Source organism: Colius striatus, chromosome Z (genome assembly GCF_028858725.1).
Source record: "Colius striatus isolate bColStr4 chromosome Z, bColStr4.1.hap1, whole genome shotgun sequence".
Taxonomy (NCBI): Eukaryota; Metazoa; Chordata; class Aves; order Coliiformes; family Coliidae; genus Colius; species Colius striatus.
The window spans coordinates 68,569,310-68,583,502 of NC_084790.1; the positions used below are offsets into that span (position 1 = coordinate 68,569,310).

General features: G+C 38.2%; 1 protein-coding gene across 5 annotated transcripts in view; it reads left to right on the top strand.

Moving 5' to 3' along the window:
* Window positions 1-445: 445 nt before the first annotated feature.
* ERCC6L2 (ERCC excision repair 6 like 2) overlaps window positions 446-14,193 on the top strand; it is a 52,962-nt gene continuing 39,214 nt past the window's right edge. For 4 of the 5 annotated variants that reach the window (XM_062018785.1, XM_062018788.1, XM_062018789.1 and 1 more), the window contains exons 1-8: window positions 446-833; window positions 4,082-4,506; window positions 7,120-7,239; window positions 8,627-8,820; window positions 9,251-9,412; window positions 10,614-10,821; window positions 12,216-12,356; window positions 13,826-13,939. In XM_062018785.1, the coding sequence (XP_061874769.1) occupies window positions 815-833; window positions 4,082-4,506; window positions 7,120-7,239; window positions 8,627-8,820; window positions 9,251-9,412; window positions 10,614-10,821; window positions 12,216-12,356; window positions 13,826-13,939 (1,383 nt within the window). In that variant the 5' untranslated portion in view covers window positions 446-814. The remainder of the gene's footprint in view (window positions 834-4,081; window positions 4,507-7,119; window positions 7,240-8,626; window positions 8,821-9,250; window positions 9,413-10,613; window positions 10,822-12,215; window positions 12,357-13,825; window positions 13,940-14,193) is intronic. The other variant, XM_062018786.1, reaches the window with a different exon arrangement.

Consider the following 14,193-nt stretch of genomic DNA (forward strand, 5'->3'; position numbering starts at 1 on the left):
CCGACACACAACCACTTTCCACCGCCGTGAGCTTCTGGGCAAAACCAAACTGCTTGAGTGGGCGTAACACGGCTCTTCAGCACAGGCACGACTTACTCCCCGCCCTGAGCCAGGCCCTACCGCAGACTCCGCCTCCGCGGGGCCCACGGCCGCCCTCGGGCCAAGCCCCGCCGCAGCCGCAGCCCCGCGACCGCCCGTCACGGCTCCGGCAGGGCCGCACGCGGCGCGAGGTCGAACCCCCGCGCGGCACCCTCCGCAGCCCCGCCGTCCTCTCGCCGCGCAGCCAGCAAACCTCGCGATACTTCCCTCGCCTTCCCGGCTTCGCCACCGGCTCCTTTAAGCGCGAACACGCGCCGCGCCGCTCTTCTCGCGATACCCATCGGCCCCTGACACCCTTTCTGCGCTCCCGCCCTGCCTGGCTCCGGAGCTTGTGCGGTGGAGGCGGGGCAACGGACGGGGGCTGCAGGTGCTGCCTGGTCGCGGGCACGGCCTATCCCCTCCGCCCGCCGCGGGGGCTGCCCTGGCGGGGAACGGCGGGGTCCGACCGTTACTAGAGCCGGCAGTGGTGCGGGGAGCGCGGCGAGCGCCTTGAGGTGCCTGCCATCCCCTCGGTTTCCCTGTCACCCCCCCCCCCACACACACACCCCATTTATCTGTGACTTTCCCCGGGGAGCGTGCGGTGGCAGGCTCCGGGCCGGCCCGTGCGCTCAGCCCGTGGCAACAGGCCCCACGAGCGGCGGCTCGCCTGGCTTCTGCTGCCCCCGGGTTCCACTGCCCACCGGCTCGGCCGGGCTTCGCGCGGCCTACAGTTAACATGTGTGATAATGTCCCAGGTAAGCATCTTCCACGTATCTTTCCAGACAGATGTTGCGACGCATATTGCTCAGGTGCAAAATGAGCGCAAGCGTGGAAGTGCTAATCCACGGTGGGTGCTCCCGCAGGAGGGGCGGCGGGCCCGAGGGATCTTGCTGGCACACCTCTGTGCCAAAGTTCTGCGAACGGTGGAGCTGGGGTGTTAGAGCGTGAAAACTACGTTGGAGTGTACGTTTAGAATTGCTGAGTGGGAAAAGCTTTTGAAACAGTTTCTCAGAAGTATACATTTTGAGACTTTTTCTTGCTCTAAGTGGAAACCGTGGTTAAATGAACTCAAAACATACTGCTTTGACAACTTTTGGAAAAAAGTATCTGGGGACTTTTTAGCCTCTGTTATTTACCAGCCTTGTAGCTAAACTTTACAGTTTAAGAAGGGTAATGCTTTTACTTTATAGTATCAGCACATTTTGCTTTTCCACTTCTTGATTGTAGTGGGAAAAAACCTTTGCACTCTAAGTTAAGTGGTCAGACCTCAAGAGTTAGAAATCGTTCATGACAGTTTTTCTTTGGTTTTTTTGTGGAGTAGTTGTTGAAAGGAGCTACTATGTGACGGGAGGCTGTTATCAGCATAATCTGGTACCATTAAAATAAATGCCAGCACATTTTTTTGACCGTGATAAAAGGAGTAAATATGGGCAAGCATCTGAAGTATTAGCCATCTTTATTGTGTAATACCCAAACTAGGAAGCCACACCAGATAATTTTCTTTATTGTTAAAGGTAGTACCATATATAAATTATAATTCTGACTCAAAACCCAATAAGTTAGCTAATCAGGCCAGTTAAAGTAGAAATTCTGTGGCTTGTACAGTATTATTTTGTAGCAATGGTGGTCTTAATACCATTGCTTTGCTTTGCTTTCCCTTTTTCTCATTCTGTCCTTCATTTCTCACTAGGATTGGAGTTTGGTAATAGTGAAACTGTTGCTCAATGCCATTTATTTCACTTTGCACATAGAATGCTAATTATAACAAGTCATACACAACTTAATAAACTCAAGCAAATTCTTAGTTAAAAACAAAATCAGTGTCGTCTTAAATCATAGTTTTTCTCTGGGAGTTGTTAAACCAATGTCACATGTCACCTTGGATATTACTGTAAAATAATTATGGAAATGCTATCATATGTTAAGCTTTGTTTTGCATATATGTGTGCTCTGCATAGCTGATTTGATTTTTTCAGTTCTCTTTCTTGCTTTTGAGAAATTGCTTAAAGATTTAGATGCTACTGGGAGAAGTTCCCTTATGCATTTTTTTGCATTGGTTTTAGCATGTGTGAAAGACAGTGCAAATGACTTAAACTTTAAGAGATCAGCTATGTATGATTTGTTGATTGAGTATACTGTCTTTACCTCTCCCTTTGCCTCAAAAACGTATTTTTGAGCTTCAAGTCTCTGAGAACAGGGATAGCCAAAGGTTTGGAGCAACTTATGTACAGGCTAAAGGGTTGAGGCTGAACCTCTCAAGTAGGGATAATGGGGAACATTATGAAAGAGATCTGTAAAATTGTAAGTAACGGAGAGGTCGTGATCTTGATAGTGTAAGAACTAATGAGCCACCAGTTTAGGTTGTGTCATCTGAGTTTGTGGCTGACAAAAGCTTGATGAGTTAGTGGGCAGACCTGTGAAATTTGTAGTCAGAACACCACGTGCAACAAATCCATATCTATTCAAACAAGGGAACGAAGCTACTTGAAAGAGAGGGGTCTGCTGGGGTTTGCCAAAAAGCCAGACCACACCTGGCCCAGGAAATCTGTGTAGCTAAAAGAATACCTTAAGACTGAAGAATTTTAGAAGAGAAGTATTCTGTGTGCCTGTGCTGTATTTGTTGTTACCTGGATGTCAACTTATGGCCACTGCTGGTTGTGGAATAAAAGCTATGTGAATGGTTTTGTTTGCTTTTAGTGTAATTGATTTTTTTAAATGAAGTGTAGTTACCACCAATCTAACTAATCCATTGTGGAGAATAATCCTGTGAGCACATGCTTCCTTGAGCCCATGAACTGGTCTTCATCTTCTCCATGATTTTTTTTTTTACTGAGACATAAAAATGAGAGATTTTTGTTTCTTGCCTTCAGGACTGCTTCATTTCTTTTCCTTATCACTGAGAAGCATCTGGGTTGGTGTTTCCAGAAAGGTATCCTGTCACTGATCATAGGTGTATGAAGTACAGATACTTGTACTAAAGTTCTGAAATTAGTCATGTGTCCCATTGTTTTGGGATGGTTGAGCACAGGAAGGTTTGAACATTTCCTCAGTTGAAATTTGGAAATCTTGTTGTATAACTGTTACTTACAGGTCTTTCTCTTTTTACAAAGAAGAGTCAAGGCCTTGGTTTTTCTGACAGAGGTATTTTTTGGTGTTTTTTTTGTTGTTGTCAGTACCATGTGTATTCTTTTAGACTCTTGATACTCCGCTCCCCTTATCTTCCTCTTTCTCTCTTAGCAGTATATGTGCCATTTACAAATTGTGCATGAAACATGACAATGAGCTGAAAAGAAAGATGTCTCTGTTGCTAACGTTTGATATTCTGTATTAAGGCCATAGTGAGACCATGCAGATGAACACATTTTGACAATTCCAGATTTGACAGCTACGTAAGCAGTTTATTCAACAGTTAGGCACTTCAATGAACCATATAATACACTATTCTGTGTTCTTAAAGTACACTTCTCTTGTTTCTAAATGTAAGGTTTGTTGTTTTTTTTAACCTGTTCTAGTCTATTAGAGGAAAAGTGATGTTTTCCCGTGTGATTACAATTATAAAAGAACTTACTAACACTGTAGTATGAAACTCAGATGGATCAGAAGCATTTCTAATATAGAAGGACTTTTTGCCCAGGTCATGTGGCCTGTTAATTGGTCACTAGACCTGCCGGCATCAGCATATCACTCTTGACCTCTCTTAAGCAAATGTGTAGCAACTTAATGTATTAAAATTTGGCTCATGCATCGTATTTTCTTGTATAGACTTTCAGATATTTATAAAATTAGCAGTCTTTCCAGCAAACTGTAATTTCACATGCAGCTCAGGATTTTATTCTAAACTAGCGGTATCCTGAATCTAGTGTTACCTTCTATAAAATCTTGTATTTTAACTTGTATGCATTTTAGCAAATTTATATCCAATGTTTTATTGGTGTAACAAAATTAAATGCTTTGTACATCTGGCCAGTGTATCACTACGTGTGTTTGGTTTTTCTTTTAATAGGTAATTGGCATATTGGGGAGAAATGCCTTGCTCCTTGTCATGAAAATGGGAAGCTTCATGAAGGAACTATATGCTCTATTGAAAAGGACAAGAATGGAAAGTCATTTGCTGTTGTATCATTCTTGGAATCCGAAGAAAGGAAAATACTAATAAGTAAACTTTGTAAAGTAAAAGCCAGTAGTGAGCCCTGCAAAAGCCTAATATTTGATGATGGTGATCTGGAAAAACCTTATTTTCCTGACCGAAGTCTTCCATCTCCTGCAGTTGCCTTTAAATTATCTGACAAAGGTGATTTTATCCCATATACAATTAACAGATACCTGCGTGATTACCAAAGGGAAGGAGCCCAATTTCTTTATGGACACTATGCTAATAAAAGAGGATGTATTCTTGGAGATGATATGGGCCTTGGAAAGACAATACAGGTATTCTTTTTGTTTGCGCTACAGTGAGAGAATAGTGATGTTTTAGCAGCATTTTTGAGTTAAAAATCTTAAAAAAAAAAAATATTAAAAAAAGACACCTCAGTGGAGCTTAATCTGCCTTTGCTGTTATGGAGTTGGAGGAGGCAGGACACAACTGTAAAGGATAGCACTGATTGTCAGGAGACATTGCTGACTTAAGATTCACTCTGACAGACCACAAAACTGAGATATGGCGCCCTTTTAGTGTTAGCATGGGTAATCATGGTAGTTAAAATGTTAGTATTCATTTTATGTTGAATTTACTTTGAGAATTGCTACCTGTACATCATCAAAGTAATTTGCATTGGAGTACACTAAAAGTGCTTACATCTTTATCTGTAGCTCTTTAATTTTCTTTTTCCTGAAAACAAATAATTTAACTGTACTGGGAGTGAGAAGGAGCAGACACATTTACTCCCATCTCTGGAAAAAAGTGCTTAGATGTTTCGTGTTATTTTTATCACTTTTGGAAATACAACTGGGGTTGACGAAAAAGACAAAGCATAGCTGAATTTTTCCATTATGCTTTGAATCAGTGTGGCCCAAATGATTAATTTATTTTACTAAAATTAGGGTGGGCTTATGTTTGAAAAACCTCTTTAATCTGTCTCAAGTTAGCAGCTTGAATCCTATGGTGGCTAGTCTTTGTCCCTTTCACTTTTCTCCCTCCATGTGTCAAATGCAAGCTCATTCCTTCACTGACAAATACTAACTGTAGCTCTGTTGCCTTTCCATTTAGGAGAATGTTGACAGACACTCTTCAATACAAAGAATTATTGTTTTGTAGCAAACTTGATGAGAGTAGCATGTAAACTTAAACTGGCAAAACCTCTCTGGAAGGAGCATGCAGAGAAGCATCATGGATTTGTGTAGCTGCTGATTGTCTGTTAGCAGATGTCTATTAAAACCAAGCTGCATTCATTTCTCTTGTGTTTTACCTAAGCTTGGTCATGTTTCTTGTCTATGGCAGTTCAAAAACTGTAGTTGTGGAACTCTGTTTCTAGTCAGAACTGCAGATAGTCTGATTTCATATAATAAGAAGCATCTATGTAAGGTAGTAGTAGATGGGAGTAAGGAGAGAAGTTGAGATGTCTTTGCATCTCAGATATTTTCTGAATCTCAAGAGCTGATACTGTAGTGACCTTATCAGGTTCTTCAAGTTCAATGTGGGAAAGGCAGTTCAGTGAATATTAAGTAAAAGAGGATTTCACTTGTTTACAAAAGACTAGTATGTATGAAAGAATAAAGAGTAGTTTATCAAGTAACTGACAAAGCCTCATACAAAACTTTTCTTACGCTTGTTAGTCATCTGAACCTTACTGTTTCTGATTTATAAAATGATTTGAGATACTTTTCTAGAAAACTGCATTTTAATGTTCTTCATATTTCTGAACTTGTTCTTGCATAAGTTGTCCTGACTGTATGTCTGTTTCGCTTCAAGCTGAAGTTGAGGTGGAGTCAAGTAGAATCATATTGTTTAATATGACTGCAGTGAGTTATTTTCCTTATCAAACTTCCAGTCCCTTAGGTTGCTTCATGCTTTATCTGGAAGAGCCAAAGTTTTCTCATCAAAGTTGCTGCTCTACAGCCTTTGCTATTGTTGCAAATTTATCATCATTAGAGAGGAAAAGCTCTGGAAACTTCCTGTTTTTTAGAAAAGCTGACAGCTTTACCTCTGCCCTGCTATGGGCAGCTGTGTAGCAGCTGCAAAAGGAAGTGGCTAGAGCTTCCTGCTCCTAGTCAAAGGAGGCATATTGAGTTTTCAAAAGAAAGGCACCTGTCTGACGATGCATCTAATCTCTGTTGCTGCTTAGCCCCATGGATACCTTTTGTCCCAAGTGGTTTTACCAATTTGCATGTTCTGGAGAGATATCCCTGTGCCACCTTTTTTATTTTGGATTACCATGGAAGCATCTTGAGTTAGCCTATGCTGAAACGTTTGTCCTTACTGTGGTGTTTTATAGTAGGAGTTTTCCATATAATCAAAAAGAAATCACTGTGATTGGTTTGAAGCAGATGATAGAATTTAACCCAAACACAAAAGAAAGAACCAGTGTTGAAGTTAATAAGAGAAACCCCAGAGAAAAAGAGCATATAGAAGAATTTTTAGAAAAATGTAACCTCTAGTTTAAACCTCATCTTCCTTTTACTGAAGCTGTGTCTGAAATATAGTTGTCAAGTATCTCTTCCCTTTGTTTTCTCATCTAATACAAAGTGTCTTCCTGAAAATGGAGGACAGTGGCAAGGTATATATGAACTCAATTTTTTTCAGGGTCTTTCGTATCCTCTTTGGTAAATTTTAGGCTTTTCCATCTGGAAGACAGAAGAGTAAAACAATATAATTAATTGCTCTTATAATGATTTCAGGATTCTCCAAGGGAAGGGATTCACAGTTTAAAAAATGAGATTGAGTTAAAACAAACACCTCAAACAAAACAAAAAAAATCACGCTCAAAAACCCCCCTACTAAATCTCATCCAGGATTTTGTCCTAAATTATTGTTTTCAGTGGCGCTCATTCAATTTCAGTTTGCATTTTTGTACATAATCACTGAGAATTGTTTTCTTTCTCAAGGTCATTTCGTTTTTGGCTGCAGTGTTGAACAAAACAGGAACACGTGAGGATATTGAAAATAATATGCCAGAGTTTTTACGGAGGACGATGAAGAAAGAATCGAAGTGTAATCCAAAGAAGGTACAGATTGTAGTGATACAAACTTAAGGACTTTAGTAAAAGGCAATACTTGGATTTTTCTGTTTATTTTCTTTACAGATTTATATATATTAATTTTAAAAACTCAGCTACTTAGATCAGGGGTTCATGACCTTCTAGTAGTGTTAGAGATTCAGGTTTTCAGACTGTCACAGTGTGCTACCCTGTTGCTACTGTTGGTCCATGCTAACACAAAATACTTGGAAATACATGAGTGAGATTTGTGGCTAGAATACTTTCAAGAGACCATACCAATAAGTAGAAAAATACAGTTTTGTGTGATTGTTTTAAAGTACAAAAACTGTGTTTATGTTAACATTGTATTTCACTAATTAAGGCAGATGCATATATTTGGAACATTTATTGCAAATATTCTTGTGACCTTGCTTATTTTCTTGAATAACTGTCAGAATGTCAGAAGTGAGTTTGATAATCTAATCTAGGGAACCAAAGTTACAGCAAGTTCTGTATGAATGAGAAAAATCTGAAGATCATGTTAATTTTGCCCACTACATGGGTCCTGTAATTTCAGTTTTCCATTGCTATTTTTATTTTATTGGAGTAGTTATATATTTGACTGCCAATGACTACAGTTCTTTGAACAATGGATACAAGTTCCTCAGGAAATAACAGCCAGAGAGGAAGAAGTAAAGAGATAGCACTTCAGGATGGGGGGAGTGGGCAGGGGGGAAATCAGAAAAGCTTCAGAAGAATTTCACTTTGAGGGCAATAAAGTATTGGACCAAGTCACAGAAAGATGTTGTAAAGTACTCCCATTTTGAGAGATTTTGAAGACCTTAGTGACTGGTTCTGAAATCAGTGTTGGTGCTGCTTTGACCAAAAATTTGGAGTCGAAACTTCCTGACTTGCCTTCCAACATCACTGATTTTATTATTCAGTGATATTAACTGAGATGTATGATGTGTCTTAAATTTTTAAACCCTTTTCAAGTCTTGTTTTGAAGTCATTTGATGACCAGACTTGTGGAAGAGGAAGCTGTTTACCCTCTTCATTTTTTTTTTTTTTTAATCCAACTGGAAAACATGTAATGACATACAGATAGAGATGCTTCAGCAAAGCAAAGTGATAGTATCATGTCTTAATTGCAATTGTTGGACTATGATTTGAGTAAGTAGCCCATTTTGTTATAATTTTTTACTGTTACAGTAGTTTTCTTCTATACTGTTTACATACTCTGAGTAAACTTTTTGCTTATGAATTTGACTCCAGGTATTTCTTACATTGTGCTTTGAAGTGACAGAAACGCTTCAAAGCAGTAAAATAAATCTCAAGATTTTGTCTCTACTTATTGGTAAAGTGATATGTTTTAGGTTTTTTCAGTAATATTATAGCATCTATTTGTTTTCAGACTTTCCTTATAGTGGCCCCTCTTTCAGTGCTTTACAACTGGAAGGAAGAGTTAGACACATGGGGGTACTTTAAGGTTTGTGTCTTACATGGCAGTAAAAAAGATGGAGACTTGACTCGCATCAAGCGAGGGAGATATGAAGTTGCCCTCACAACATACGAGGTGCTTCGTCTGTATTTGGATGAATTTAACAGGTAAAGATTTTCATGTATTTTTCTACACAAAGAATTCTAACTCTAATTTTGCATTGTTCCTTGCAATTACTTATCCTTTCTGTGTAACCTATTTACTGTTAAATCCAATTACTGCTGAAGAGCATTTAACTGTGTTTGGGGAGTGTACAATATACTGTTTTTGTAATAAGAGGAGTGGGAGATGTTAAGTCTTTGAACAGTCTTCATAAAGCTAGTCTTCATTGTTAACTCATTCATAGTTGTCAGTATTTTCAAATTAGGAGTTTTACCTTTCCTTTGGCTGTGTTCAGGAGTTCTTAAACTCTCCTCTGATCCTAGTGGTTCTCTTCCACATTCATCTTGGAGGTAGAGATCAATGTGTATTTTATGTGTATATGGGATAACAGATTAAGTAGTTTCAGTTAATACAATATTTCTTTTTGATCTGCAGTGTAGAATGGTCTGCTGTGATAGTTGATGAAGCACATAGAATCAAGAATCCAAAGGCTCAGATAACTCAAACCATGAAGTCATTAAAGTGCACAGTTCGGATAGGTCTTACTGGAACCATTCTTCAAAACAATATGAAGGAACTTTGGTGTGTTATGGACTGGTAAATAAATTTTTTTTTGTGGTTAAACACCTATATATATTAACCAGGCAGTGGGACTAAGGTAGAGCTGGTTCATATGGACTCATGTGTCAAAAACAACAAGCCATAACCTTACCCTTAAACTCCAATGTTTTGTGGAAGTGTAACATATTTTTCCAATACATCTGTAGATGTAAGCTCCTGATATGAATTTGGCAATTATTTAGTACTGTTGGATGCCTATCTGGCATCTTTGGGGAACTTGGGAAGCAGCTAAAATTACTTTATTTCTCTTCCATGTTTACCTTTCTTTTCTAAGAACACTCTTTTTTTTCTTCATCTATTCCCTACACAGTAGATAGAGAATCATTACAGCACTTGGAACAATGTTGTGCCTTTTCTCTGTCCAATACATGCAGGTCATTCTGACTTACTTCTAAGGTGAAAGTAATAATTTTTTTCTGTTTCACAAAACTCAAAAGTGCTCATATTTGTATAGCAACAGTCTTCTTCAGGAAAAGTTTTAATGGAGAGGGAGAGATGAAACTAACCCTAGATATAAATCTAAACACAGAAGATTACTGGAGTTGCTTTGCAGAGGAAAAACAATGCAAATATACCTTAAATGTAAAGATATACAGGCTGAGTTGAAATGCCCAGAAGTACTTTTAACGGTAAGCTTAGTGTTGCATCCAGTCCATGAAAACTATGCTGATGCTAATAGATTGTTCCAGTATGTAACACTTCCAGTGGTTGCTAAATTCTTGTTGCTATTAGGTTTCTTAAGATTTTTAGTAAAATGTAGTACCTGCATAACCTGATTTTAATAAAAATGGTAAAAATTGAAAACATGACTGCCTAGCTTCTGATTTAGGATCCTGAACATAGCAGCCTCGTAATTTAGAGGTTCTATGTACTTATGACTTCTCTTGGCTTTTGTTTTTGTGGGGAAGACAACTCTTTTCCTAAGGACAATCTCTTCATATTTGGGGATCAGAAAAAGTAAATGGAAAAAATTATGTGTCTGGAAGTAGTATATGTTTCTTTTTTTAGACATATTTTAATTAATTTCTGTAGTGATTAGTAATTTAAAATGTCATGCCATTAGCCAGAAACAATTTATGATATGCTTTTACTCAATGGAAAAGGATAGATTTATGCCTTGGAGTAAAGAAAATGTTATTTCTTCTCGTACTCACCACACCCATGTTTTTTTTGATAGGGCTGTACCAGGACTTTTGGGTAGCAGAGTACAGTTTAAGAAGAAATTTTCTGATCCAGTGGAGCATGGCCAGAGGCACACTGCAACTAAAAGAGAGCTAGCAACAGGTCGTAAAGCCATGGTGAAACTAGCAAGAAAAATGTCTGGCTGGTTTCTGAGACGGACCAAAGCTCTTATCAGTGATCAGTTGCCAAAAAAGGAAGACAGAGTAAGAGTGCCAGCATATTTCAAACACAATGCTAGTTGATATCTCTTCTTTGTTAATTTGAATGTATTTTCTCTCTTTTATCATGCCTGTAGTAATTTGTGGGTTTCTTTTGGACTTCGAACTTCAGAAGAATCCAGAGCCTTGGAAAAAATACACATGCAGTAGTGTGCTTTGTTCACATAATTACTATGATTGCGTGTTGAAATGGAGTTAATCAAGCATGAAAATGCTCAGCTAGACTTCTGACTAGTGATTTATACGTGTATTTTATGTGCACTTTTGTACTTATCTGTGCAATCCAAATGCAATATATGTAAATTTCTTGAAATTCAATGTAGGACTTTTGAATTTGCAGCTCCACACTTTGTGCATGGCACAGTGTGCTTTAAATTTAAACTCCCTTGTTTTCAATCACTAAATAAAATAAAAACCCCAAACGTGAAGCTGATTGTTGATAGGTCTGTAGTCCTTCTCAGCTAATGCTATCGTAAACATTATATGAAGTGATGAAAACATGTATAAGTATGTGATAAATTCTTATTTCATATATTTTTTTTTCTTCTAAGTACATTAGTTTGCAGCTGGTTTTGTTTCAAAATTTTGTATTTATTCTTCATCCTGATGTAATGTCATCCAAACTGTCTTCTGAAGGAAAGATTAACACAAATGTCAGTCAGTCAGCTTTTCTAAGTCTAACAGGTCTTATTCTTTTCATTCTCTTGTTAATGTGAGTATATGTTCAAGTTACTGCTGTATTATCATAGCTCAGCATGGTGCTGCTGCTGTGTGGGTGGCCTAGGTTAAGGAATGATCTTGGGATTTCTGTCTCCTGCTGCTTAAGACTAAAGATGTCATGCAGATGCCACCCATGGTCTCTGAGAAGAGGGATAAGAGTTTTGGCCATAGCACTGGGTAGATCCTTGCCTCTCATTGTTTATTCTGTTTGTCCTGTTTGTGGTAGTGCCTAAAAAGGGGAAAGAAAAGGCAAATTGAGCAATTGGCAAAGCAGAGGGGAATCCATAATTACCATTATCTGTTCATTTCTCTCACTTTTCCCTCCTCTTTCTATACCTTCGCAAAAACCATGTTGAAAAATTTATAGACACCTAACAGCAAGTTCCTGTAGCTTGATGTTGATACTGTTTGTAGATTTTTGAGAGGGGATAAAAATCAGTATACGTATATTTTTGCAACAATTTCATGTTATTTTTGTGTCAAGATCCACATCTTTTCATTTGATGGTAGAATAATTGGCTGTAACTATTTGAGCAAATACATTCTTGTTTTGTACTGAATTTTCAGTGTTGTGTGTTTTATGCTTTTTGGTGCAGCGCTCTTTTGCTTTTCTTTGTATGCTGCATATAATTGTGGTTTTGGGGTTCTTTCTTTGGCAGATGGTGTACTGTTCCCTGACTGAATTCCAGAAAGCGGTGTACCAGGCTGTGCTAGACACAGAGGATGTAAGCTTAGTACTACGAGCAGGAGAGAGCTGCAGCTGCAACAGTGGTCGTAAAAGGAAGAACTGTTGTTATAAAGTAAGAACTTGCAGTGTTTGCATCTTCAACATAGTCTTTCTGGTTTTTTGGAGAGACTTTCTGCTGATAAAGAGCCGATTGAAATGTCTGCGTGGTCATAGGCCATCTGTTTGGGAAATCCCAACTGGAAACATGAGTGGCTGCACCACAAACACGATGGAGTTGTAGGCACTTCAGGATTACAGAGAAGCTGCTGTGTGTATGCTGAGCAGGTGGTTGTTATTTATGCCGTAAATTCTGAATATGTTGTATTAGTAAGTGCACTTGTGATACTGTTGATGTTGGCAAAGGTATTGAATTGGGATGTTCAGTTTGTGTCAGGCACGCTGCTTCCAAGCACCTCAAGTAGACTGTACAGAATTTTTAAATCAGAGGCATCCTGGACCCAGCAGGTTGTCTGGGCCACACTTTTGTTAGAGCTGCAGTTGGATTGTGTCTTTCTGTGCCACTAAACATGAACTTTGCTTTATTTAAGGGAGAACAGTGACAACAGGCATAGAGCACAAGCAGGACCTTATTCATTAGTAATAGCTTTGCAGATTTCTTCTACTCTCTCTGGACTTCTTTAACACTCAGTCTAGCTTTGTATTTGTTTTACCCATATCATGCAGATTAAGAATGTCTTTTAACCATTTAGAAGCATATTTCTCATACTTGCTTCTCTCTGTTTTCCTTCTAGCCTGTTTTGATTCTTGTGTGGTGGTTTTAGGTTTCTTTCCAAATGATGTTGTTTGTTTGGTTTTCTTCATCTTTCTTTGGAAACAAATCCCCGTCAGACTGTTTAATATTCTATTCTATTTCTTAAGAGATTTTGTAGAAAAGGTAAAATTCTGTTGAATTTAGTTCACAAAGGGCATTGGACGGGCCTGCAACAGGTGCTTTTATTTACTGTCATTCTAAAGTTAACTATGCAATTTAGTAACTTGAAGGCAAAGGAAAATGAGTATTAGTTGAATCAGCCAACCATAACCAGAAAAATAGCTGATGCTCTTGCTGCTGCTGCATTGTAGAATGTTTGAAGTTGTTAGAAATATGTAACTTGACATGTTTATAAAACTTTACAAGTTTTTGCAGTAGAGTGAAGTTAACAGTCACAGGTTAAGAAATAATTCAAAAAGCTCCATTTAATTTACCTTTAAATCAGTTGTAAAGTTACTGTCTTTTTGTCTGCTAAGGAATTCTTGGTTATCTTAATATCTACAGAAATATTACTTCTGCAGGTATTACTGTCTGAAATGTTTAGCAAACTGAACATAGATGCAGGTTTTTTTCTTTTTGAGAAGAAGTTGAGGAGACAAACTTGCTGATTTTTGTTAGAAATAAGAAAGAAAAGTGAGCATCTTTGGGGTCAATGATAGTACTACTTAAAAGGTTTAATGCATTTCTAAGAATAGCATTTATTTTATAGTATTTCTTATTTCCAGGAGTGTTTGTTTTTCATAAAAGTTTGGGTGTTTTGGTTTTCGAAGGTAAATGCTCATGGTGAAACAATTAAGTCACTACGCTTCAGTTATCTGACAATCCTACAGAAGATTGCAAATCATGCTGCACTACTGCAAACAGACAACACTAGCAAGCAGCAGGTAAGTTTCCAAAGTATCTTAAGAAATGGACTTGTGGATAATGGAATGAAAATTTTTGTGTTGAAATTGCTGCTGGCCTCCTTTTGAAGTAAAGATATTTTGTAAAGTTTCTTTTCCATTGAATAATTGAGAATGCAGCTCTTATAAATAAAAATGTTATACAACAGTATGCTCATTTAGTTCATGCATATCTGAAAATAAATGTTGTAGAAACACTAGAGATCTTTAGAGGGGAGAGTAATTTTTAGTGGTCC